The sequence below is a fragment of the Rattus norvegicus genome, chromosome 2 (assembly GCF_021556685.1).
Source record: "Rattus norvegicus strain SHRSP/BbbUtx chromosome 2, alternate assembly SHRSP_T2T, whole genome shotgun sequence".
Taxonomy (NCBI): domain Eukaryota; kingdom Metazoa; phylum Chordata; class Mammalia; order Rodentia; family Muridae; genus Rattus; species Rattus norvegicus.
Window position 1 is genome coordinate 172,788,488 of NC_141535.1, and position 26,965 is coordinate 172,815,452.

Genomic DNA, 26,965 nt, shown 5'->3' on the forward strand with positions numbered 1-26,965 from the left:
CTTCGTTGTATCTGGAAATCATCCCTCTCCTCTCGGGTTCTGTAAGCTTGACTATGCTTTCCTATCCACCTCAGACGAGCGGTTCGTGGTTTGGTTGCTGGCTGGAACAGCTTTATGCTGCTGAGTGTAACACCTTCAAGGGTCATCCATGTTTGTAGCCACTCAAAGGCGCCTCCCCTTTCCCTTGTAATGTCTCGATCGGCTGGTATTCATGAGTATGTTGTTTATCGTGTGCACATCCCTACATACCTGTGGATTCCTCAAAGGTCTGTCAATGCTGTTTTTAACTTAGACTCACTGTAACCAGACAGACTGCATGAGGTCAATGCTTTTACATCCTCTAGCCTTGTTGTCGGTTTGGCCTGTGCCTTCCTTGGAGAAGGCTGACCGTGCACCCTGCTGCTGTCAGGTTAACTGTTAAATGGGATTTTTTTTTCCTAGTGTAACACTTTAATTTCCTTAATTTTTTCATATAGTTTTTCTTTATTGGGACAGTGCCCTGATATGTGTGCCAAGTTAGCCTCAGGTTTGCAAACTTTCTGCCTCAGTCTCCTAAGTGCTGGATTACAGACCTCTGCCACCATTCGTGCTTCTTAGCTGTACACATATATTATAAATACACACAATACATGTACTTATGTATGATATATGTGTGTTATATATAATATATGCAAATATATGTTATGTATAATATATGCAAAATATGTGTAAAATAGTGTGTGTGTCTGTGTGTATGTGTCTGTGTGTGTGTGTCTGTGTATGTGTGTGTGTGTCTGTGTAATGTGTGTGTGTCTGTGTATGTGTGTGTGTCTGTGTGTGTGTGTCTGTGTGTGTGTCTGTGTATGTGTGTGTGTCTGTGTGTGTATGTGTGTGTCTGTGTGTGTATGTGTGTGTCTGTGTGTGTGTGTCTGTGTCTGTGTGTGTCTATGTGTGTGTCTGTATGTGTGTGTCTGTGTATGTGTGTGTGTCTGTGTGTGTGTCTGTGTGTGTGTCTGTGTATGTGTGTGTGTCTGTGTGTGTATGTGTGTGTCTGTGTGTGTGTCTGTGTGTGTGTCTGTGTGTGTATGTGTGTGTCTGTGTGTGTGTGTCTGTGTGTGTGTGTCTGTGTCTGTGTGTGTCTATGTGTGTGTCTGTATGTTTGTGTCTGTGTGTCTGTGTGTGTGGGGGGTGTGTTTGTGTGTGTGTGTGTGTGTGTGTGTGTGTGTAGTTTACAGATTTTTTCCTTAGTGGCTGCTTTTTTCTTCCAGGAAATTTATCAGACACTACCTTCGACTTCTACTAAATTAGTTCAAACAAAATACAAAGATACTCTTCCTGTGTAGTTCTGTTCTCTCTTCTTCCTCTCCGAGATATTATTTTTAAACACGTAGCACACGCATACAGTGTAAACTCAAAGTCGCATTGTTAGATTTTACCTTTTCTTTTAAACAGTGGCTGCAGTGAACCAGACGCAGCCATCATGCGGCGGATGCACTGCTGCCGTGGGCGCCATGCACCGTGTTTAACAGATCTTTGGAGTTGAGTGGAGCTCCGAACTCAGTTTCCTGGACTTTCACTTCAAAACACAACGGACAGAGGGAGACCAGCTACCTCACGCCCTGACCACTGTGCTCCCTGGCTCACCCTGCACCTAAGTCGCTATGTCCTTAGAATCTTGCTCCTTCAGAAGTGCATTTTGCCAGCTCCACACAAGAAAGCATTGACACAGACAAAAAGAGAGAAAAAAGGGACGTGGGGGGCAGTGTCACCTCCTTAACAAAGGGACACCTGATAGGAAAAAACTGTTATCAAATCGTCTCTCCACAAAGAAAGAGGATAACAGCTGCAGGGGGACTGGGAAGGGAGGGGAGGAGGGAGGGAGGGAGGAAGGGAGGGAGGGGAATATCAATAATTTCATTCCCCAAACCGTTCTTCTCTGGACTCTGAGCTGAGCACCCCCTTCCTCAGAGGCTCTCCATACCCGAAAAGGGGTGTTGATTCTGCTGGTGAGGGTGTCGAGGATGTGGACATTCTCGTGTTGGTGCAGTAGGATGAAGCGGAGGAAGATCTCCAAGAGCGCCGGCTCAGAGATGCTGCGCAGGAAGAGGTCCAGGTACGCGGTTGTGGTCATGACCTCCTCCACCGTCACCTGGGCCAATGGCAGAGGAAGCACAGGTGAGCACAGGGCCAATGGCTGAGGGAGCACAGGTGAGCTTCTTCTCAGACTGACAGAGACCCACCCCAACACCCCAACTCAGCACAGGGACACACACTGCCATGAGAACCTTTAGCTGGAGCCAACCACATGTCTATGGTGCATAACACCCGCCCTGCAGCTCGGGAAGGGGAAGGGGAAGGAAGAGGGAAGGCAGCCATATGCTCCGACAGCTCGAGTCAAAACGCAGTTAAACCCTATAAACGTTTTAGTACATACTCGAAAATAGTGCGGGAGAGTATGAAAAGTATTTATATGGTTAATAAAGGATTAATTAGAAAGTTCGGTATAATCTGTCTCATTATTAGTCCTTCAATAAACATTTACTGGGATCCTCTAAGTACAAGGCGCTGTAAACGTAAGAGCATTCTTTACGTTCAGGAGACTAAGCTATGGCAAATTTAACGATAATATAATAAATTGCAAAGGAGAGGGGCAGACATGGAGTGCTGCAGATGTTCTCTCAGATGCGTTTCTGGAGAGCAGCAAGCCAATATTTTCATAAATGAGTACTGCACATAAAGCATTATTTACAAAGTGCTACAAGAACTTACTGCTTAATAGAGCAATGGTGTCTTTTTTATAGTACAAATTAAGATTTTCTACCTATGTGCTTTTCCTATATAGAAAAAAAGTCAGTCTTTCAATGAATCAGACCTGAATTGGATTCTTCACAGAGCTAAGGATTGGAGGCTTAAAGCATCAAAATGCTAGCCTTAGGCATTTGTGTATGGAGGGTTTGTGTGGTTGTGTTTGTGGAGGGGAGAGGTCAATGTCAGGTGTACCCTCTGATCACCATAAACCTTGCAGGTTTTTAATTGGGGGAAGGGTACCTTACTGAGCCCGAAGCCCACTTATCCCACTAGGACGGTGAATGGCCCTTTGGGAATCCCCCATGTCTGCTACCCTAGCCATGAGGTACCGATGCACACCGCGACCTAGCATGTTACATACATGGTAGGGGGCTGAGCTTGGGTCCTCGTGCTTGCATGGCCACATCCTCAGCCCCTCAACCTTGATTCTAAGAGCTACTGCATGCTCTCTATTCTCCTAAAAGCAGATGTCGCAGCTGATCTCAGAGGTCATCGCCAGGTTATTAATATCGCTGTTGGGCACAGAAATATCCACCCTCAAATATACTGAAACCAGCCAATGCTCAGCTCATGCTCTGGGCTTCCTTACGCTGCAAACACCTAGCCTCGTCCAGTATACTCCACTCTACACAGAGCAAATGGCAATGCTGTCTGCGTGCATCTCCTCTTTCTAGTTTGTTTTCCTCCCTCCCTCCCTTAAAAGTGTTCATTGTCCAACCCTCTCTCCCCAGCTCTCCTGCTTCCCTCAATCAAGGTGGGTAGGTAGTAGTGTGGTGGGCTGGGGTGGGGGTGAGGGTGGGGTGGGCACTCTAGGATGTGCCAGAGACCTGGGATGAGGGAGGCCCCAGAGAGTCGATGAGGGTGACTCTAGCTGAGACTCCTGGCAGTGGGGGATATAGAGCCTGAAGGGGCCACTGCCTATAGCCAGGCAGGACGCCTAGTAGAGATATAAGGACACCAACCCACCCACAAAACCTTTGACCCAAAATTTGTCCTGCTTACAAGAAGTTCAGGGACAAGATGGAGCAGAGACTGAGAATGGCCAACTAATGACCGGCCCGACTTGAGACCCATCCCATGGGCAAGAGCCAACCCTGACACGGTGAATGATACTGTTATATCTGTAGACAAGAGTTGAGCATAACTGTCCTCTGAGAGGCTCTACCCAAAAGCTGAATGATACATATATAGAGACCCACAGCCAAACCTGGGAATTCTTAAAGCTTGGGAAGTCTTAAAGAGTTGGGGGAAGGACTGAGGGACCCGGAAGGGTTAGGGACACCATAAAAAGACAAGCAGAGTCAACTAACCTGGACCCTTGGGGGCTGCCAGAGACTGAACCACCAACAAAGAGCATACATGGGCTGGACCTGGGCTCCACACACATATGCAGCAGATGTGCAGCTTGGTCTTCAAACGCTTCCCCCTGGAGCGGGGTCTGTCCCTAACTCTGTTGCTTACCTATGGATTCTGTTTCCCTAACTGGACTGCATGTCTGGCTGCAGTGGGAGAGGGTGTACCTAGTTCTACATTGACTTAATGTGTCAGGGTAGGCTGGAACGGGGCGGGGTGAGGGGGAGGGGAGAGGGGAGGGGGAGGAGCCGTGTGAGAGGAGACTGGAGGGGCTGTGACCAGGATGTAAAGTGGATTAATTAACTAATCAATTAATTAATTAAAGGGAAGAGTGTTCACTGTCACTGTAATGGTACCAAGGCCACTCCCTTTATACTGCATTTCTCTTTTCCTTTTAATTTTCAGCTTTAAAAACCCACAGACGAGTTTAGACTGCAGATATCCAGAGCTCTGGGATCAGTGTAGATAGGCCATGAACAACCTCACTGTGGATGCAGGCGTGGTGTTCTCGGGTGAGTGGTTTGAGTTACTTTTTATAAGTTATTGGTGCTCAGCTGTGTTCTGGAAAGATGAGTCCAGGTAGGTAAAATATTCCAAATCGGCTGTCTCCTTTCTTTATTCTAATAAATAATGGACTTTATGGTAATGAAGGCCATTTGAATTTACTCTTTCAGAATCTGCTGGAACTCCCACGGGGGCACATCTCTGGAGTGCAAACACCCTCCTTCCTCTTAGCTGTGAGCACACAAGCATTCAGAACAGCACATGACGTCCACTTTAATGGGCTCTCTGTAACCCAAATATAATAAAGGAGGAGGAATCAGAGGAGCATCGACTCTGGGGAAGGAAACTGCATGGAGAAAGTGCACCTCACAAGCTGCCCTGCCTCTGCAGATAGCTGCAATGGCTTGGCGTGTTCTGCGGTTGCATGGGACACAGCTAAAGCTGCCTTGCAATTCACACCAGTCACCCCACTGCACACAAAGCTAAGCACACAGAGGACCTCCTCTCGGGTGAATGGCAGCTACCCGTCAAGGCCAGCAACTGATGTATACCAGAGTTGAACATAACAGTTCTCCCATATCCTCTGCACCCCAGCTTTGTAAACTGTGGCTGGGACCCCATAAATAAATATGGAGATAGGGAAAAATATGGAATAATAAAGGGATTCTGAATACATAGCCAGCAAAGGAATTTAAAATAAAATCTGTAATCAATCTGAGGTGCTTTTGGCATGACTCACTCTTGTACTCTGAAAGTTCACTGCAGCCTTGGTTTTAAACACTTACCATGGGGATCGTATGCTGTCGTGCCACACAAGGCCAAGAAACTCTGCTCGGATTCTGCACTGGCAATCATTATGAACTGTGGCGATGCTGCTCCGGCCCTTAGGGATGCACCACAGTCTGTCTTAGGAAGGCTGACGGTATTTCCTGTTGTTACCCTCAGCGCGTGAGTACGGCACATTTGGACTGCACTGCAGTAGAACGCTTGCTTACGGTAGACTCTGCCATTTGAGTTGTTAACGTGAGGTCCACAGAACTCAGAAAATTTGTTAAACTTTTAATCAGCATTAGGTTAGGATTTCTAACAATTTCTGAAACGATCCTAAGCCACCCTGCCACCACTTTGTGCCATGTATTTATGTGAAGTGGTACTCTCAGAACTGACGATGATAAAATCAAAGCATCAATCAACTCTGAAACACCCTGGAAACGTTCTACATCCTGTGGCATCAAATATTCAGTCAAGAATTAATATTTTATGGAAAAATAGATAGGACCATTCATCAGCATGCAACTTTGATTTCGTATTAATAAATGGCAAAATTATATGTGTAATAAATAATTGCTCTTATCTTAATTTATTTTAATATGATTTATTAACATAAGCATTTGATTTGCTTATCTATTTTATATACCTATGGTAGTAAAATGAACTGTCCCCCAACACTTGGTGTCTAGTTGGCAGTGCCACTTAGGCGGCAGAGTCTGACTGGAAGAGTCACTCACTGACAGCAGGCCTTGGAGTTACAGAACCGAGCCCTGACTCTGCCTTCTCTCTTCTTCTTCCTGCAAATGCTATGTGACTGACTCTTCTGCTGCCACACTTCCCACCACGATGGGCTGTGTACCATCCTAACTATAAGCCAAAACAAGCCCATCTCCCCTCTAGCTGTTTCTTGCTGGTTATGTCACTGAGGAAAATAAAGAGTGCGCCTATATCCGGGGTCAGGTAAAACCCGGGCAAAAGGAACTGCGATGAGCAAACATCGAAGAAGTCTTGCTCTACCTGTGTCCTGGAGGCACAGGGAATGGATGCTTTTCCATCTGCCTTTCCTCTTTGCTGTTTCTCTTTTTCGTGTGTGTGTGTGTGTGTGTGTGTGTGTGTGTGTGTGTGTGTGTGTGTATGTGTACATGTGTGTGTGTGTATGTGTGTGTGCATGCACAAGTGCCTCTGTGGATGAAATTCTACTCGACCCTGGCCCATTGTCCACCATGCCATCCCTTAGCTTTTGGCCTAGGCCTCCCTGCATGAACCAAGTAAACTCTAATAGTCTTCCTGACTCAGCCTCCCAATTGATGACCTCTAAACTGTAATCCTCCTGCCTCAGTTTCTAAAGCATTACGACCACAGGTGTGTAGATACATTTTTAGTGAGGAGCTCCAAAACTAATGCCACTAACAGCTCTCAGCTTCAAACAAGGGGCCCCACTATGCACATCCCCTTAACTACAACATCAGGGTCAGTTGAAAACCTCAACCCAAAGGATGAAGGCAAAACACCTAAGTGGAAAAGAGTCGGGAGCCAGACCATTCCGGATGGTTAGCTTCCTCAGTACTTTACCAAGCGCTGCCTGCCTGGAATGGCCTGAGAACCCAGAAGCTGCTTTTGCAGCAGCAGCAGCTTCCCCACTGGGTCACATGTGACCTTGCTAAGCTCCAAAACCCAGCGATCAACTCGAAAGGATCCAAGTCCATCCTCAGGGGCCAACATGAAAGGGGTGTGGGGCTGCTATTGTTTACTACTCTTAGGCTGGATAAATGAAAAGATTTTATTTCCTTTTAGAAATCAAAGCTGTCATTAATAAGCTAAGAGGATTTAAGGAAGCACTTGGGGGGCAGCATTTACATAACATGCTATAAATATTAACAGCCCAATCCCATTAAATATCACTTGTAAACTCTTTACAGATTGAGGTCACACTTACCTTAAACTAACACCCCAACGAGGGAGACCTAGCTCCCTTCCTCCAGCTCTTCCCCACTGTATACTTCAGAGCCTTTTATCCCAGAAAATCTTTTTTTGCCCCATTATCATTCTCTCAGAAACTTCTTCTAATCCTCCCAGATAGACAGCGTCCTTAATGAGGATAAGACTAAGAGCCTAAGTGTGATCACTTGAAAGCTAACCATAGCCACAGATGACAGTCACTTCGCCTGAGGAATGCGCAATGGAGCCTTCTGCTAGGGCCCAGCGCAGCATCAGCAGGACGCAGAAGTGGCAGTGGTGAAGGACACCCAGCTGGAACTTCAGAAGGGCCTTTTGCCTCAGAAGGTTATCAGTACCCACCTTGTTCTATAAAGGGTGGCGGGCAACTACCAACTCACACAGAAATAGCCAGCTATACCAATCTACTCGTCATTCAAATCAACAATGTCTATACACAGGCGTAGGTCGAGAATGCTATTTCATATTTAGGGTAGGGTAGTAATGACTCAAGAAGCATAGTGAAAACTCAAATCCCACCAGCTCCCTAAAGGTAAGATAAAGGCAGCTGTAAACCTCGGAATGCTCCTGCTCCTGCCACCTAGGCACTCCCCTGCCTGCTCCCAGGCCAAGTGGTAGGACCAAGGCCTGCCTTGGGTACTCAGTTTTGACTAATGTCTAATGTCCTTTGAAGAAATCTTTAGCCACTTCTCCATCTTCCTTTAGGCCTTGTTTGGCTCTTTCTCCATGTCAGCTGTGTTTGCCGGCCCCTTAAAGTTGTGTGTTCTAAAAAATATGTAGCTTGAGACTGGGCGAGTGATTTCAATTGGCTGGTTCCCTAATGGTTTAGACCATTTTCAAATAGAAATGTTAGTGTAGCCTGCATGTAGTAAGGGCAAGTACTGTTCTGTGGAACTTAGGCATACAGGTTTGTTAGAAGTACAGACAATCGCGATACGTTATATGCAGGTGCTTTGCTGGTATACCCTGGAATCACGACATGCCCATGTACAAAAACCTGACTGAGAAGCAAAGCTATCCAACAGACACTGCGTTAACACAGTTCTGACCGGCTGTGCCAGCCCCACCTACCCGCCAGGCTACAAAGAGCTCAGGTCTGCCCCTGGCTTTCTGAACAGGATGGCAACTGAATTTACAGTCCTCCTGGTTCTTTCTTATCTTACTCTAGAAGCATCTTTTTAAAATTATATTATTATTATTATTATTATTATTATTATTATTATTATTATTTCAAGTTTTTCAGAAATGGACCAAATGGGCAGCTTGTTTTCTTTTAAAAAGGAGCTGTATGGATGTCACATTCTATTTCTACAAAGTCAAAACTCTGTCTCAGAAAAAAGAGGCCCAGCCGTCATGCCCACAGTTGCCGCAGCACGTTATCGTGCTGCATAGGAGTGAAATTGAGCAGAGAGACACCTGACCCTCCTGTAATCAGCTCTAGTTGGGTGATTCCATTTGCATCTATATTAGTACCAGAGTCCTTTCCGCAACGGCGGCAGGTTTATATGTGTCTTGAAAAATAAATTTCCCACCTGCTCAGTGTTTCTTTGTGATGCAGTCGCATTGGGCAAACAGATGGATCTTACCTTCTGTCATTCAGGAGGGTGGCAGGCAGTGGGGGTCAGGTGACTATGACATACATCCTCTATAAAGTAGAAGCCAGCTTTCTTTGGTTTTTTCGCTGACGTCAGAGGAGGAAACTAACTAGCTGGTCCCATGGGTCGATGATGAGTACTTCTACCTCATGGTTCTAACCAGTGTGGAGAAACAGGACCAGGAGCAGAAGGGACACTTGCTACATCACAGGAAACAGAAGTGAGCAGGTCTTTCCTGAACCTATTCTGAGCTCCTTGGCTGCTGCCAGAGAAGCAAGCCAATGGCAGCAGGATTGTCCACTGTGGGCAGCCAAGGGCAGCCGCTGGACGGCCCTTCACAGCCACCCCTTCTTCTAAGAACACAGACCACCCAGAAACACACTCAAGCACAAAAGGGAAGACAGATAATCTGGTTCCCACCCCAAACTTCAGCCAAAAATTCAGGACAGAAAGCATTCGATTACTGAAGGTCTGAAAACAGTCTGAGCCGATGAATCCTGCAAGCCCCCTCCTGTCTCCCTTCTGCTCCTCCACCTTAAGGCCATACAGTGTACTAATGCCACTGCCAGAGGCAGGCAGAGAAGGATGGAGGTGACATTCAAATCATTGAGTTACGTATTCCCAAAAATATTTTTGAAAGAAGGAAATGAGAGAGATGGCTACAGTGAGGGCGTCTGCAACATATTCTAAGGAAACTACTTTAAAAATAAAAGCCAGTCTCAGCCTGCTTCTGCCTGCATTTACAGGCATTAAAGATGCCAGCCGGGGCAGCACACTCAGTGGGTAAAGGTGCTTACTCCCAAGCCTGACACCTGACTTTGATCCCAGGAACCCACATGGGAGGAGGAGAGAACTGACTCCTGCAAGTTGTTCTCTGGCCTCCACACTGGGACATGGCATGCCTGTGTGCACAGACACACAAATAATACATATAATAAATGAATGTGCACACACACACACATACACACACACACATATCTGTCTGTATGTGTCTGTGTGTCTGTATAACTTATATTGCCTGGCGGAAGAAGGAAACAGTCCCTGCATGGTGAATACCTCTCCATCTACCCAATGGAAAGTAGGGTTGGGGCACTGAGACACACTCCAGGGGGCAGTGTGGGTCTCTCAAGGCTAGAGGTTCCCTCACTAAGGCAATTCTGGTCTCAGCTGACCCAAACTGGAGGTACACAGATTAACATTGTTCTTTCCAACCACTTCAGTCCACATATACCTTCATTATCTGGGATCTGATCAACCTGTTCTCTACACCCCACTCTGTTTTCAGTGTAGATAAAGGTGGCCTGCTGTGCATACTGCACCGTCATGGATACAGCACCTTCCGGGGTTCCAAACTTCACCCACATTGAAGGAATGGCCAGCCCTCTTCAACAAACATATGTTGAACACATTGAAAATTCAGCACTTAGTGGTGGGGATGGAAAGACAGCCCAAACACTATTCTAAGTGTTGTACACAAAGGCCAGAACACTGGGCAATCTGAGACCGGGACTTAGATCTGAACCAGGAGTTAAGGAGTCATGTGAGCCTCGGAGAGAATGATGGCCAGCCCTGGACAGACAGTGGACTTCAGAAAGAGCACAGAATTTTCAGGTGGGCAGACTCAGGCTCAAACCTAACGTTTTTTACTATATGAACTGCACAGTGCCATTTAATCTCTTCCTCCTCTGTAAAATGGGGGTAGTTATTTGTATTTGAGAATTAAAGACAAATGCACAGATAAGACTAACAGGAAAAGTGACTATCGTTTTCTGAGCTGCGGTGTCCATTTAAAACAATCTAAATGAGGGTATGGTAATCAGGGGTACCGGTTACAGATGAAACAAAATGTGCTTCTCTAAGTGCACTTTAGCAGTGGAGAGAAAGTACAGCAGTTCATACAGAAAGAGAGCTCTTCTGTCTCCCTCCTCTCCTGCTCCCTTGTCAGTACTTTACAGAATTAGGAGGGGGCTGCGACAGAAGAAATCAGGGGACTCTAAATGTATCCTAAGAAACGATGGTCTTACATGGGACACGGGATTCTCTAAAACATTATTTTTTTTTCCTATTTGCCATGGGCATCTATTTACAGATCATTCTAATCCCACAGGACCAGTTAAACAATAATTTAGAGAGAAATAATGTTTTTATTGCCAACAAACAATGGCCGTGTCTTAGAGGCCTCTGCTCACATGAGAGGTGCCCAAGCCATCCTTATAACACCAACATGGTTTTGTTTTTCCCTTGCCCATCATAAACCACAATCCAACCCCCAACTCTCTGAAGAAATTAGCAAAGGGCTAATTTCAAAGCTTCTTATCCGGCACCACATGCATATTATTTATACCCCCTAGCTTCAATGTGATTTACCAGACTATAATTTAATATATGATTCAGTGTAACTAAACTTCATCTAATAGAGTTTGGCTACTGAGGTACTGCAAGCCAAGAATGATGTCACATGCCTGTAATGCTAGCACGTGGGAGGCCAGGGCAGAGGATGTGAGTTCAAAGAGACTAGCCTGGGTTACATAGGAATTTAGGCCAGCCAGTACAGAAAGGAGAAAGGAGGAGGAAGGAGGGAGGGCATACTCCAAATAGTATGTCAGAGTGAACTTCACAGTCTAACTCTGAGGCCAGAATTAGTGAGGAGACCGGGGTGGGAGTAAGTCAAAAGCAAAGACGGGAGAACTGTTCCAAACACAGCGCCCTCCAGCCCTTTCTTGTTTACTAACTGAGAAACACTCTGGATCCTGGACTCAAGTTTACTATTTTCAGCATGAGAAGTGGTAAGAACATCATTGTCCCTCAGCTGCTGAATGTTTCCCGTATATTGAAGGAATCTGCTGAGTATATTATTTTGTGGCTTCCCTGTGATCTTTTGAGAACTGACTCCCTAGAAAGGCAGTTCCTCCAGGAACAGGGTTAAAGAAGAAAGGTAATCTGAGGCTGGACAACAGAGCCAGCAATATGGCTGCTAAGTGTGGCCCAAATGCAACTTTCTTCTTATACCAATCTTCTTCACCTCCATTTTTCCAGATAAATCAGTGTCATTTTCAGTTTTCTTCATACATTTATCCTTCTTCTAGGACTGCCGACTTTCTGCAGAAACACGGACATCTGACCTACTGAGCCAGTTCTCAAAGAACACGGTGCGGTCAAGTGCTCAGAACATACTCAATAGACTGAGATGGGCATGGGGAGATCTGCTATAAAAGAAGAAACAGAAAGAAAGCTTGGCGTCGCGGTGCCTCACTGGTAGGTAGGTTCATCTGCTGATTATCTGAGTAACGGAAAATTTCCATGTATAGTGAATACTACTTCACTGAAAACACAAAGCCTAACTCAGGAGTGATCCACTGGGGAAAAGAGATGCTTCCTCAGGCTTTCCCTCACGTCTATTCCAGATTAACATGACAGCCCTATTTAATCCTGGTAAGGCTGATTCCCAACTCACGGGTGGAAGGGGAATGTCTGGGCTAAGGTCTCAGGCAGCAGACTACAGAAGGCAGGGTCGCATCCTGTGCCTGCACTTTCTCCCCAGACTCTATCTGCCTGCTGGGCTAAGTGCATCATTTTGGGGCAGAATTTTATATTTAGACCAATTTTCCCAGGCACAAAAACTATAACAAAAACAAGCTCTGATAACAAAAGACAAATTTCACTCCTGGCTTATTTTCCATGAACCACAAAGAAATCTCCACACAATGGAGAGACCGAAACCACACACGTGTGTGTCAGAACAAATTCAATAATTCCAGTCATTGTGGTCGTTTTCCTTCCGTCATCCACAAACCTGCTCATCATCTGGCACTGGATAGGTTCAGCAGAGCATCTCATCAGGATGCAAGTCAAACAGAAACAAGGGGCAGCATTTCCTACAGGGAGCCAGCATGGGGCAAGAGACAACCAAGGCAAGATAGTAACAAGCAGGCAACACCCCTCGGCTGGGCTCCTCACCCTCCATTTTCTTACAACTCGCCCGAAGATAAACTCACAGGACGTTTTCTGCTGATCAATTTCAAACACTCTCTTGGGATGGTGCATTGGGGAAGAATAAATGATTCACCCCAAACTTCGGAGCAGCTCTTTCCCTCTTGTTTCTGAGGTGACCACCACCTGGCTTCCATGGATAAGGCGGGGGTTTTGTGTGAGTCTTGTTTTGTGTCTTCTGTGTGAGGGAGAGGGAGGCCCTCCGTGCACTCATTGGGATTAAAGAGAGAAATCTAATTTCTCAGTTCAAATCAGAAGTCACTGGAAGTTTAATTTCTTCTCCTACAAAGAGAGCACGGCAGATAGAATGGCACTGCCCGCCTCAGACTCTAAAACAGAACTCTGTGCTCATCTGTGTGGGAAGACAGAAGATACACTTGGTCACCTAACTTCTGTGAGTCTAAAACATGGTAAGACCAGGCAAGAAGACCTGGAGCTGACAGGACAGAATCAGGCACGTCTGGGGGCAATTGTTCAATGGCACCGGCAGGCTTCCTGAGACACCCACCTCTGAGCTGACAGAGCACTCATGTCAGCTATTTGGGAAAGGGCTACCTTGGATAGAGGTAGCTCTCCCCAGCCCATGGTCTGTTTAGCCGATGGTCTGGTCAGAAGAGAGGGTGCTTTTTAATCCTTAAAGATTTGCCTCTGCTTTCTGTGGAGACAGCCCCCTCACCAAGGCATAAAGCCTGGCAAGGAAAGTGTGAGCTCATCTCTCCTTGCAGTGCCGTAGACTGCAGTAGACAACCTGCCCAGGTCTGCCCATGGCTCTGCAGTGCCTGGGTCTCTCCTGTAGCTACAATCACAGAGACTTGTAGCTTCCCATCAAGAGAAACACAATTCACTAATAGCTAAGAAGCTCTGGATTTATGGGAGACACTAGGAAACGTTTTCCCCAAGTTCAGTCCCCTTCCTCAGAAGAAACTCTGACTTTGTAGTTTAAAAACGGGTTTCCTCTGCATCTGGCTGTGGCTACTACCTGTGTTGTGATCAGGAACATAGTCTATAAATAGAAGCCATGCTAGGAGTGGGAAAGGATCTGGGAAGGGAGGTCTCTGTGATCCACAGCTTAATCTGTGCAAACCAATGCAGGGGTTGCTCTTAAACCAAGGTGATTTGCATTGTAAATGTTAACAGAGATCTCCTCCCCAGCATTTAAGGCACTGCCTCGCACATACTGGGTACTCAAAATAAATGTGCTGAAATAATTAATAAAATGAGTGTTTCATAATAAGAGAAGGGCAGCCAACGCTGACAGCTGATAATAAAGCAGAAGTGGAATGGCTGCTGTGACCCCACCTTCAAGTAATCCTCAGACACATGACATCAGTCCCTCCCCTCAGACGCATGACAGCAGTCCCTCCAAGATTGATTACACCCTGACTCATCGTAAAAAGCACATGGCCCAGCACACGGCGCTCGCCAGGGATAAGCACGGTGTGCATTCTGATATTTATTACTTGCTTCTATTTTAAATGCTAGCCATGACCTATCAAGCTGACTTTATAACTCATTAATGTGTGACTCTTTAAAACATTGTATCTGTATAACATTCCCTACTGAGTTTTCTGCTAACAAATAAGAATCAATACTAATATTTAGTTTCATAAGAATTCTAGAAAAGTTTTAAATTTAATGGAAAGAAAGTAACACAAATAACCAAAATAGCATGTTTAGTTATGACTGCAATTTCTCTATAAAAAATAAACACAATCATCGAGGACCTTAAGAAACACAATGCCACACTACACAACACAATACTACATCACACAGCACACCACCCCACTCATCACACCACACTATGCCACACTGCACTACACTCCACACCACTCCACACAAGTAAAGATGCCGTCGCCCAGCATGTAGGTGCCAGGAGCTGGCTAGCCAGCTCTCGTCTTTCATCTATCCCAGCTCCTGGTGTTGGGTCATCCTGGCAGAGAGCTATCTGCTCCTCTTCTAGCCCCCATTCAAGCTGTTGTCCTCTTGAGGAACCTAGTTTATAATGGCTTGCCCTGGTGACTAAGTACTGTGGTAACTGCCCTTGAGGTTTACTGATCAGAGAATACAAGTGAGCTTTCTTTCTGAGCTGAGATCCTCTGAGGGACGCTGGGTAACGACTTAAGGTAGCATTGTGGGGTAGTATAAGATGGCGTGCAGTGAGAAGACACTTGCATTTAATGCTTAGTATCTGGGGCCCCGGGCAGGCCAAGACACTTTTGTTGTCTCAGTAGCTACAGGTATAGCACAAGCTCACACACCCGTAAATCCTCCACAGTGCATTCACACACACAATACAAGAAGGGCAGCAGTGAGGTATGGCAGAAGCGTCCATGTAGAGCGTTTTGCCATAGAACTGGACAAAACCGTAGCTGTTAGGCTCTGTAAGATAACAGAAACATACCTTGAAAGGCTCACTGGACCATTTAATGCAATCATTGAGCTTCCCACTAACTCTTCGAGGGCTAATCTAAGGCCGTATATCTGACAGACGGCCTACAACCAGGAAGAAGCCTTGTTTCTCCCACAACCATTCTTTTTTTTAAAATGAATTCTTTTTTTTTTTTTTTTTTGGTTCTTTTTTTTTCCGGAGCTGGGGACCGAACCCAGGGCCTTGCGCTTCCTAGGTAAGCGCTCTACCACTGAGCTAAATCCCCAACCCTTCCCACAACCATTCTTAGCTGTAAAACACTGATGTTGACCTAGAGAACCATGACCTTGGTTCTAAAATCCTGACACCCTCTGACTTGGAGCTAATGTGAATTGTGTGTCTCAAGTGTCTCACTTCCTAGCATAAGAAATACAACCAGTGCGGTAAAAAGGATGCCACTGTTCCTCTGATACATTTGCTCTGCCAATTGTGAATCGATCACGTGAACTGCATATACACAAGTGAAGATACACAGAAGGACAAAATGTGTCTGCAGGCCCTAACACACTGGCCGACGAAGCCCATACAATGACAGAGGTGCTGAGCCCTGGCCTTGATCGCACATGACAGCTCAGAGGCGGTTTACAGATGACAGAAATCAATGTGTGCTCAAGTGCAAAGCTTGTCTCAGTGTGGAGCTTGTTCTGGGACTTAAATAAATGCACTCTGGGTGGACAGGCAGGAAGTAAAAGGGACAACCCAGTAGGAGTATGGGAACAAGAACAGACCCTGCAGAGGGTGACAGGCTGCATTCGGCCAGGTTAGACGCAGTCTGCAAAGCCAGGCAAAGGGGTCCAAATGGTCTTCTGAGGGTAACAGGGCACATTCTTTGGAATGGAGAAACCTATAATAGCCATTTTTTTTATAACCTAGTTAGATGTATGGGAGATAAGGCTTTTGGAGCCTGGGCACAGGAGAGTGAAGCCTGTGTCTGTCCACCACTCATGATCTGCAGAGGGCTTTGCCTGCCTCTTCCAGCCTTTCTCCCCAGGAGGTGATGAGAGACTGAGTCCACCTCTTCTCCTCTTCTCTCCGGAGGCCAGTGTTCTGGCAGGAAGCACACATTTGTCTGTGCTCCTCCTACCACAGCTTCTATGGCTAATCTAATTCTGAGGTCCAACACTAGAAAATGTCATCTACAAGAAGCCCTACTCTCCAGCGTAAGTTTTACAAGTACTGAAGATGCTACGTGGTAATCCACCTGCCTGAGTGGTCTTTTTCCTATTTCCCACTATCTCAGAACACAGGTAAGGAAAACTCAGATTATATGGACTTTTCTGGAACTTTATTTCAGATTGCTTTGGCAGTGAGCTCCGTTTATACTGATTCATGAAGATGCTTTTTACTGTCAGGCTGAACACATCGGTGAAGTGGCACTGTCCTCCACATACTGCTAAATCATGGCAAATGACAGCAGCAAGACAAACTCCCAACAGCACCCAGGCAATCCCAACGTGGAGTCCATGCAGAACCCTAAACTGATGGGTGTCGTACTGGGGCCCTCACCACCCTTAGTCACCCACACTGGCTCAACATTCATGGATGCTAAATGCCACCCTGACACCATGGCACCAGGTAAGACATGTCAAAACAAACACTAAAAGTCATATCTCTCTCATTGTTTAAATAGAAATCTATATTCCATATCCTCTGAATTAGCAGCCGAATGTGCACAAAAAAATGAGTGAACGATAAAATTAATTCTCCTACGGAGGAGTGTAGTTTAATATAAAATGTCCCCTGAAGGCTCTATGTGTTGATATCCCAGCTGATGGCACTTTTAAGAGATAACTGGATCATGTGCGCTAACTAACTTCACCAGTGAACTCACCCATGAGTTAATCCACTGAGATGTTCATAGGTGAACAGGGCTGGATGGAGGAAGTAGGTCACCGGAGGCAGGAAGTAGGTCACCAGAGGCAGGAAGTAGGTCACCGGAGGCAGGAGGTAGGTCACCAGAGACAGGAAGTAGGTCACCGGAGGCACGAAGGGTATATCTTTGAAATTATTTATTTACTTATGTGTATGACTGTTTTGCCAGCACATTACATGTTTACCATGTGCATGCCTGGTGCCCATGGAGGCCAGAAGAGGACATCAGATGCCCAGGAACTGGCATTGTAGATGACGAGCTGTCATGTGGGTACTGGGAACTGGGCCTGGGTTGAAACAGTCTGAACCACCGAGACATCTCTCCAGACCCCGAGGGTATATCTTATTCTCAGATCCTGCCTGCCGTCCACACTCCTCTGCCCCATCTGTTTCTTCCCCTCAGCCACATGCTTCCCACCCAGATGTTCCACCTCACTAAGGGCTAAGAGTCAATGGAGCCCTGTGACATGGACTAAAACTGTGAAGACAATATAACCCCTTCCCCACTTGGGCTGAATCTCAGGCGTTCTGTCACAGTGCTGAGAGTGACTAATGCAGGTAACTGCATGTGAGGGGCCGATGTGTGATGGAACCGAGGTTGGTCACATGCATGCTATGTGGGGAGGGACAACCTGAGAACACCTTTCCCGGGACCTCTGTCAACACCTCTTTGTCATCCCCACTAGACGACAACTACATACAGGCCATGAAGCTGCTATTTCCAAAAGAAGAAAGGAATGCTGTTAATTATAATCTTCATTAATTATATATGATTTGTGATGGCTCCCCAAATGACTACTCTTCACAGAGTCCTAGCTTTTTGTCAACAATGTGTTAGGTACTTGACACACATTATTGGGGCTAATTCTCCTTGGTCCTTTAAGATAATTAACAGAAAAACTAAGGCTCAAAAAAACTGCCCAAAAAACACACAAGAAATGAAAGAGAGCAGATTCAAGCCAATGTTCCATGTTCTTTCTATTACTTGAAAGGATGCCAGGGCAACACTGTAGGCGGCAGTCTTCTGAGATCCTTCAGAACTGGGCCTTTGCATCAACTGCTTGGACCAGCTAGGTGAACAAGATCCTCTTCGGAAAGGGGGTACATTACCACACCCCAAAGGACTTGTGCTACTCCCTGATGTCTCGTCATTCCACAGACATTCCACATCTTCTAGCCAACTCAAATCAAGATTTTCCCCCCAGGCCAAAGAAAACAGCTCCAAGTGTCATGCCAGGCCCCTACTCCAGAAACTTCTTCCAAGAACTGGTTGGGTATACTTCCTTTAAATCCATAGGTAAAGGTGAAATCTAATACTGAACCAATAGAAAGACCAAACACTTCTGGAAAAACACCTACATCCCTGCAGTCACTGGACTGGACCCACAGTATCAAATGAGCGCTCTCACATGAGGGCATTTTCAAGGCCACCATACTGAAACTGGCACTCAGAACCTGATTTTGCTAACAGACAGTGGCTCCTCACTTTTCCCCATGAGGTAACTGCAGAGAGGATGAGCGCCTGGCACCTCTGCTTTCTATTCCCGTCTGCACTCAGTGGACATCACAGAGGTAAGCAATCGCCCTTAAACTTCCCTCGTGCATTACCTTCAACTCTGGGAAGGACAAAGCTTCCAAGGACAATCAGAAGGAGGCCAATAAACTATGATGCAAGGCTGCACCTTAGCATTAACAGCTTAGCAACCTAAAAAGTACTGTAGGATATTAGAACAGAATAGACAGGGCTGAGGCCAAAGATAGGCGACATACTGATACTACTCCATTTTGTCAAGCCCTTGCCCTCTACTTAAACCTAAACCTCATGTTGACACTCTAACTTGGGGACACTAAACCTCCCTGCTCCCAATGTATCAATGTATCTAACAAACCTTCTTTCTCTGGGGACAGATGACTGAACTTGACTTGTGGGGCTACCAGAGCCCAGGCTTTCACCCTAAACACCTGGGTAACAACTTAGCGGTGGTTCTCAGTCTCAGTTCCTCTTTGAATCTCCTGAAAGACACCTTGCTTAGGACCCATCCTGACCTAGTTAACTCAGCCTGTCTGTGAGTCTAGCCTTCTGCTGAGATAGCGTCCCTGCTAGGCCACCGTCCTCCTGATTCTGGTTGTCACCTTCACCACTAGAATGTCACATGGTCTGTCTGACTTTCAAGTCCCTAACACCTCCCAGACACTGCCATACCAGTGAAGACACTTCTCCTGGTAAGTGGGTGAAGAGCTGTAGAAACCTGATTTTTGCTGAGCTGTAACTCTTACTATAAAGATGACTAAGCATTCTTTTCAAGGAACAGTCCAGTGCAAGAGGCTGGAAATCCCCTCCAATCACAGGGAAAGTTGGTGCTGGGAAACCTGGCCCTGTCTTGGCCATTCAGTCTTCAAGTGGTCTGCAGAGGGATGCTGCCTTCTACCTCCTGCCACTCAAAAGGAATCTTCCCCAGAGCTTGTGAAAAGACTAACTCGACTGAAGGACAACAAAGGCACAATTTGGAGGCTTCCAAAAACGAGAATACGGTATAGCCCTGAACAATTGTCCAAAAGAGCCATGAGGGAATTCCTGGGAAGAACAAGACTTAACTGATTCCCAGCAGTGTTGAGAAGGCGCTTTATAGAGTTGCTGAGTCAATGACTGAAAACCTCCCTCGGAGAGAGCAAACCTGGTTGCTGCCAATCCTCCAGCCTCACCTCTTCCCCACCACAGCAGCATGGGCAGTGCAGGGGCTTATTCAGCACAGTGGGACACAAAGTGACCCAGTGGCATCCTGGGCTGTAAACACCACAAATAAAGGAGAAGGGTGGAGATTCATGAGCTAAAACTGCTCCTTTCTTCTCTTTGGGGGAAGGCCACCAACACCTTCACCCCAAGAGCCTCTTCTTGGTTCCACTAGGTGGCGCAAACCCTCCTTTTAGAGAAAGGGACTTTGAACCCGAGCAACATCTGCATTGTGCCAGAGCCTGGCTAAGGTTCTGTTCTCCACAGACATCTATCTTGTGTTTAACAAAAGGATGGAAGGTTTTCTCTAAATTCAGCTTTGGGAACTCAGAAGTAAACTTATGTCACGGCAGGACTCATGGATCTAAGATTTATTTAAAATAAAATAAAATAAAAAACTAATACAAGGAGACAGACAGCACTGGGGAGTAGGGTCTGGTTCAGCTTGGTCGGTAACATTTGTGTAAACATGGCCAAGTCAACTCACTTCTCAGGTCGTCAATGCCTTTGACTGAGAAATAAGGAATACATAATCTATACTTACGTCTACTAGTAATTCTGCAAGTGTTCATAACACGCTACGTTTCTATTTCTAATTTATTGTGTAATTCATCAGATCTGATAGGACTTTAAGCACAGAGGAGGAGTCATGAAATCCATACACTTCGTTTCTTTGTTTTGTAGTGCTGAGAATGGACGCCGGGCTGGACCCATGCTCGGCAAGCTCTACCACTGAGTTATAGCCCCAGCACACTGCTTCCTTAATGCTGTGTGACAGGGCTTCGCAATGTTGTCCAAGCTGGATGTGAACTCACTCTGTGACCCAGGCTAGCCTTGAACTTGCAATCCCACTACCTCAACAATTTCTCAAGCAGGTGGGAGCACGGGTCTGTGGCACAGGGCCCAGGACTCTCTAATTAGATTAAAAACTGAGATCTTATTAATTCATTTACTAAAAAGTACTCCCAGAATACCTAGGCACCGAGCGCTGCACCACGTAGCCAGATGAGAAGACGAGAGATAAGCAGGGGTTCTGCCACACTGTTCCTCTAGAAAATAGAACTCTACTGGACTCCAGAGGTCTAACCTCCTGGATTCTCTCACACAGAAAGAACCTGCACGGTTAAATCTACTGTACATTGAGAGTCACCCATCCAAAATGCATCCTGTGGTTTCAGAGCATTCGGGGCTTGGGGATTAGAGATCTATGATTTAATATAAACTATGGTTATATTAAAGCATTTGACATAAATGTAAATACCACAGGGTTTGTTTAGATAGTTTATATCTTGACAAACAACCATGGCAACAGCATGCTGCCAATTTCCTTTCACTTGGTATTTTACACTCACTCCAAGCCCAGCACAGTAAAGTTCACCTTAAACAAATTCATTTCTACATGGAGAGAACATGTTCCAAACACGATTCTTCAACATCACTGCTTCTTTAGTAATATTATAAATATCTTTGTCCTTCTCTCTTTAAAACTTATATCTTCCCTTACATTTTTAAAGAAATACCTGTCCTAAACCTGGTTTCCTTTTGGATTTGGATGTGCACAGTTAAAGAGTTATCATCTCACAACGAATCCCAATCACCTGTATAAACAAATGTGCCTAACTCTTTACTCTCTACCTTAATTCCATTTATTTGGGACAGTTTTGTTTATTTATGTTAAGCTCATCACTAGACAAAGCATTATATGGACAAGGATAGGACACTCTAAGACACTACGTAGTTGGTCCAAGGTGACACCACCATTGATCCTACGGTCACGAATGACAATAATTGAATCAGTTTACCACCATTTGGTAAACATGAAAGATGAGCAGAAAGAGTCAGCTTTCCAGACCCTGAATAGCACAGCTAATCTCAGCTGCAGGTGTGCCGTGGGCCTTGGATGGAGCTGTCGGAACTACAAGATACTGAGCAATACGGTTCTCAATTAGTCTGGAACTCGGCAACAAGACCTTAGCCATTAATTACACGACTTTCTGTTTTTGAAAAGAAGCAAATGTTCCAACAGCTCTGATTACCACCATTTCCATATCCCCAGAGGCCTCCCCAATAAACATTAATCATCTTTATATGTTTGCAGTTGGCTCGCACGTGCTAATGGAGGCCACAGAATGGACTGCTAAGTTTTTCTATATTGCTAAAGGGAAGCCCGTGCTTGGATGTGGGTCTGCACATCTGTGTGCATCATCTTTGCACACAATCGCCTGCAAACTCAGACGTGGAAAGGAGCAGTGATCGTGACAACCGAAGTCTGCCAGCGCCATGCCTTCCATTGCAGAGTCGCATTGAGAGAAGCACGCATTTCCCCCTCCCCGCAGCACCACAGCAGTCTGGCGGGGATGGGTCTGTGGTGGAAAGGTGGAAACCCTATCACATTCTGATGTACAGGTAACATTGGTGAGTACCACCACTGTCACCCTTGGCTGATGCCATCTGCATTTGAGAGGAGTGTCCCTGGTACTGAGAACACGGCCCACAGACCTAAACAGTGCCACACAGCAGAGCAGAGTAGACATTGCACAGTGAGTAGTGGAACTTGTCACCATCCTCACAATGGTCAGGACCTTCAGTACAACAAATGCACACGTTGGAGAAGAAACACCTTTATGGAGCCAACCATCTCTTTCTACTACACACCTTCAGGTAGTAGTAGTAGTAGTAGTAGTAGTAGTAGTAGTAGTAGTAGTAGTAGTAGTTTTTGATTAGCAGTGCTGTGTCCTCAAATGAAAGAGTACTTTGACCTGAGCCCTTACCCACTCCCACAATTCATTTCTCAAATCACTGTCATCTTATTGTCTGATGTTCTCCATAACCTTGGGGAGTGAGGCATGAGAGTATGGTTAGAAATGACAAAACTGGATCTGTCACTGAGTTAAAACCCTGGAGGCTCCACATGAGACTAAAGCCCGATGTTTGGTTACTGTCTCATCACTGTGGTAAGACACCGTGTGGTAAGACACTGACAAAGCAGCTCCAGGGAGGAAGGTGTATTCTGGCTCACGACCAAAGTTCAGTTTATCGCACCAAGGGAGTCAAGGCAGCAGGAGCTTAAAGCAGCTGCTCATGGCATACCCACAATCAGAGGGCAGAGAGCAATGGATGTTCCATGCTCAGCTCCATTCCTCCACACTGCAGGATCTCAGTCAGGGAAAAGTGCTGCCAACAGTAAACACCACCACACACACAAACACACACACACACACACACTCACCACACACCACACACACACACACCACACACACACACACCACACACCACACACACACACACCACCACCACACACACACACACCACACACACCACCACCACACACACCACACACACACTAACCACACACACACACCACCACCACCTACACACACACACACACCACACACACACACACCACCACCACACACACATACACCACACACACACACTCTACCACCACACACACACACACCACACACACACACTCTACCACCACACACACACACACCACACACACACACACCACCACCACCTCCACACACACACACACCACACACACACACACTCTACCGCCACACACACACACACTCTACCACCACACACACACACACCACACACATACACACCACCACCACCTACACACACACCACACACACACACACCACCACCACCACTACCACACACACACATACACACAAACACACACACACACCACCACACACACACACACACTCTACCACCACACACACACCACATACGCACACCACACACACACACCACACACACACACCACCACCACACACACATACACCACACACACACACCACCACCACCTCCACACACACCACACACACACACACACCACACACCACACACACACCACCACCACCACCTCCACACACACACCACACACACACACACCACACACCACACACACACCACCACCACCTCCACACACACACCACACACACACTCTACCAACACACACACCACACACACACACACCACACACACACACACTCTACCACCACACACACACTCTACCACCACACACACACTCTACCACCACACACACACACACCACACACACACCACACACATACACACCACCACCACTTACACACACACCACACACACACACCACCACCACCACCACACACACACATACACACAAACACACACACACACCACCACCACCACCACACACACACATACACACAAACACACACACACACACCACCTCCACCACACACACACATACACACAAACACACACACACACACCACCACACACACACACACCACCTCCACACACACCACACACACACACACACACCAACACACACACACATACACACACACCACATAACACACACACATGCCACATACACACACCACACCACACACAAACACACACACACACACCACACACCACACCACACACACACACACACACACACACACACACACACACACACACTTCAATTAACAAAATTAAGACAATCTCCCACAGGCAGCCCAAAGGCACATCTAGGTGATCCAGTGCTCTTCCAAGTGTGGCCCTTGAAGAGCCTAGGTAGTGGCTGGGGTTCAAACTCTCAGACTTCCTCTCTCCTGTCAAATCAGAGCCCCCAAAGATTCATTCAAGAGACCCAATGTAACTGGTTTGTCCAAGAATACCTGCTTTTGAAAATCAGAATAAACAGAATGGCAGATCTAGAACAGCTGAATTGATACCATAGCTCATAAGAACCAGGAGAGGAGGAAGCCTAAGGCTTTCCACCAAAAGCATTGTAAGAAATATGAAGTATACTGTCTAGACTCAGACTGTCATACTGGCTGAAATGGGACAAGAGTTACCAGGTGGCAGTACCACATCACGTGACAATGTCTTAGTTTAGAGAGCTGGTTGGTTGGTTACCTTCATGAATAATGACAGGTGTATGTGCTTAGTGCTAAGTATCAGTGACAATAATAATTACTTCAAATATAATATCTATTCATTCTTCACAGAATCCCACAGAGGCAAGTATCATTTTGTATAAACACATGGGTGAGGACACTGTCACAATCACAGAGCTGATTAAAGCAGCCAGGGACCAGATTGCAAACCAAAGCCTCACTAATCCCAAAACCCATTTTGAGGTACATTTTTATGTGAATCTATCTTGCTTCCATAAACTCTATTACCTGAATATGATATCCTAAGTGAATGCATTAGATATACATATTCATGGTTTTCAATTAATAAATCAGGCATTTCCAAGAACAAAGTCTCTTATATTTGTCAGTCAGCTCTTGTAGGTCTATTCAGATAGCTGGACAGAGTCATTATTTGGTCTGTCCATGGTTACCTTGCTGACTATGAGTTCCTCAGGGCCTTACTTGCCTGAATTCACTGATCAACCTTGGTAATTTTTACAACAGGGCCCTCCACTTTCACAAGACTGTTTAAGACAGAGCAACCATGATGCTACTGTTAATTGTCAACTTGGCAGAACCTAGAATCACTAGGAAGAGAGGCCTAGGAGTTCCTGTGAGGGATTATCCTGGATATGTTAATTAATGTGGGAAGGGCCTTTAGTTTGGAGCAGGGACCACTCCTCTGGCAAGGGAGCTAGCCAGAGCTATCCCAGAAGCTAGCTCTGAGACAATAGTAGTAACTCCTTCAAAGAACCAACTTGTTTCCTTGGGTTGCTTCTGGGTCTGCCTTTGCCTCACACCACACTAGAGGCCACTGTGAGCAGCAAGTTCACTCTTGGGACAGAATTTTCACTCAAGTAAAAAGGGGGCTGGAGGGTATTAAAAAAAATTAGACCTTGACATTATTACAGGAAAATAAGTAAGTAACTAGCAAAAATAAGACAATATTCAGGGCCCTTTAGTAATTGAAAACTTTGGTCACTAATACAGACAATGGATTTTATAGAGCAAATCACTGAAATACATAAGTAAAACTATAAAAATGTAAAAAAGCAGCAAAACCACCATGCTAAAACTTCCAGTGTGGTTCACTGCAGAGCCAGTCTCATTGGGTGACCAATTAACTGAACGGAAGGTACACAAGGCATAGCAGAGAACTACTAAGATTAAACGAAAACCCCGGGCTGCCACAGCCAGCATGCTACACTAATCCATGCTTTGAGTCACTGGTGATACGGTGGTGAGCACAGCTGCTTCCGGTTCCATGCCTGGACTCATTTCTTTCTGTACTGAAGGCTTTTTTTTTTTCAGTGAAATTCCCCAACGTCATTGGAAACCAGACTCAAAATGTCAAAATGTTTTCCATCAAGAAGAGATGACGGCAAAAGGACCCAGAGAGGCAAAAGGACCCAGAGCACAGGCAGAAGCAAGTGTTCCAGAAGAGCAGGCAGGGGACCTGTCCACCCTCTGCCACCTTAGCCCTCTCTTCTGTCTTCCAGACCAGGAAACACAGGAGTGGGGCAGGGATGAATGATGCTGAGATCGCAGCTGCTCTGCTCTCTCCTCCTTAGACACATCGGGCTGCTCCTCCTGTAAGCTCGGCACCCAACCACAGCCCATTAATATTTTATAATGATGATAATTTGAAGATATTATTTAGTTGTTTAAAAAGTCTCCAGTCACAACTTCCACTCGGCATAAAGGTCGAGTGTATGCTGATCCAGGAGAGCCAAACTGGGCTGTACTAAAGTCCTTGTCCCACCCCACCTACAAAGCTCATGACTGGTGAAGTGGGCAACTCCCTTGTGGCTATACCCAGCCTCTTGAAATTCCCATCTTTTCAATCACCCCAAAACTGCCATCCATCGACTTAAGTCAATAAGCCATGAATTATTGAGCTTGTAGGATGCAGATTATGAATATGTATGTGTGTGTTTAGAAGGCAAGATTGCAAAACAAATGGGCCCCACAGTGCTCATAGGAAGCCAACACACATGCCCTTAAGGAAATGTCTGAAATTAATTCTACCCATGTATATTGTTCAAGCACAGTTTCAGCACACAGAAGA

At 45.9% G+C, this 26,965-nt stretch overlaps 1 protein-coding gene across 4 annotated transcripts in view; it reads right to left on the bottom strand.

The window, feature by feature from the left end:
• Positions 1-26,965, bottom strand: part of Fhip1a (FHF complex subunit HOOK interacting protein 1A) — a 252,515-nt gene that overhangs the window by 31,448 nt on the left and 194,102 nt on the right. For all 4 annotated transcript variants that reach the window (XM_087628641.1, XM_087628644.1, XM_087628636.1 and 1 more), the window contains 1 exon segment: positions 1,961-2,128. In XM_087628641.1, coding sequence (XP_087484767.1) covers positions 1,961-2,128 — 168 coding nt within the window.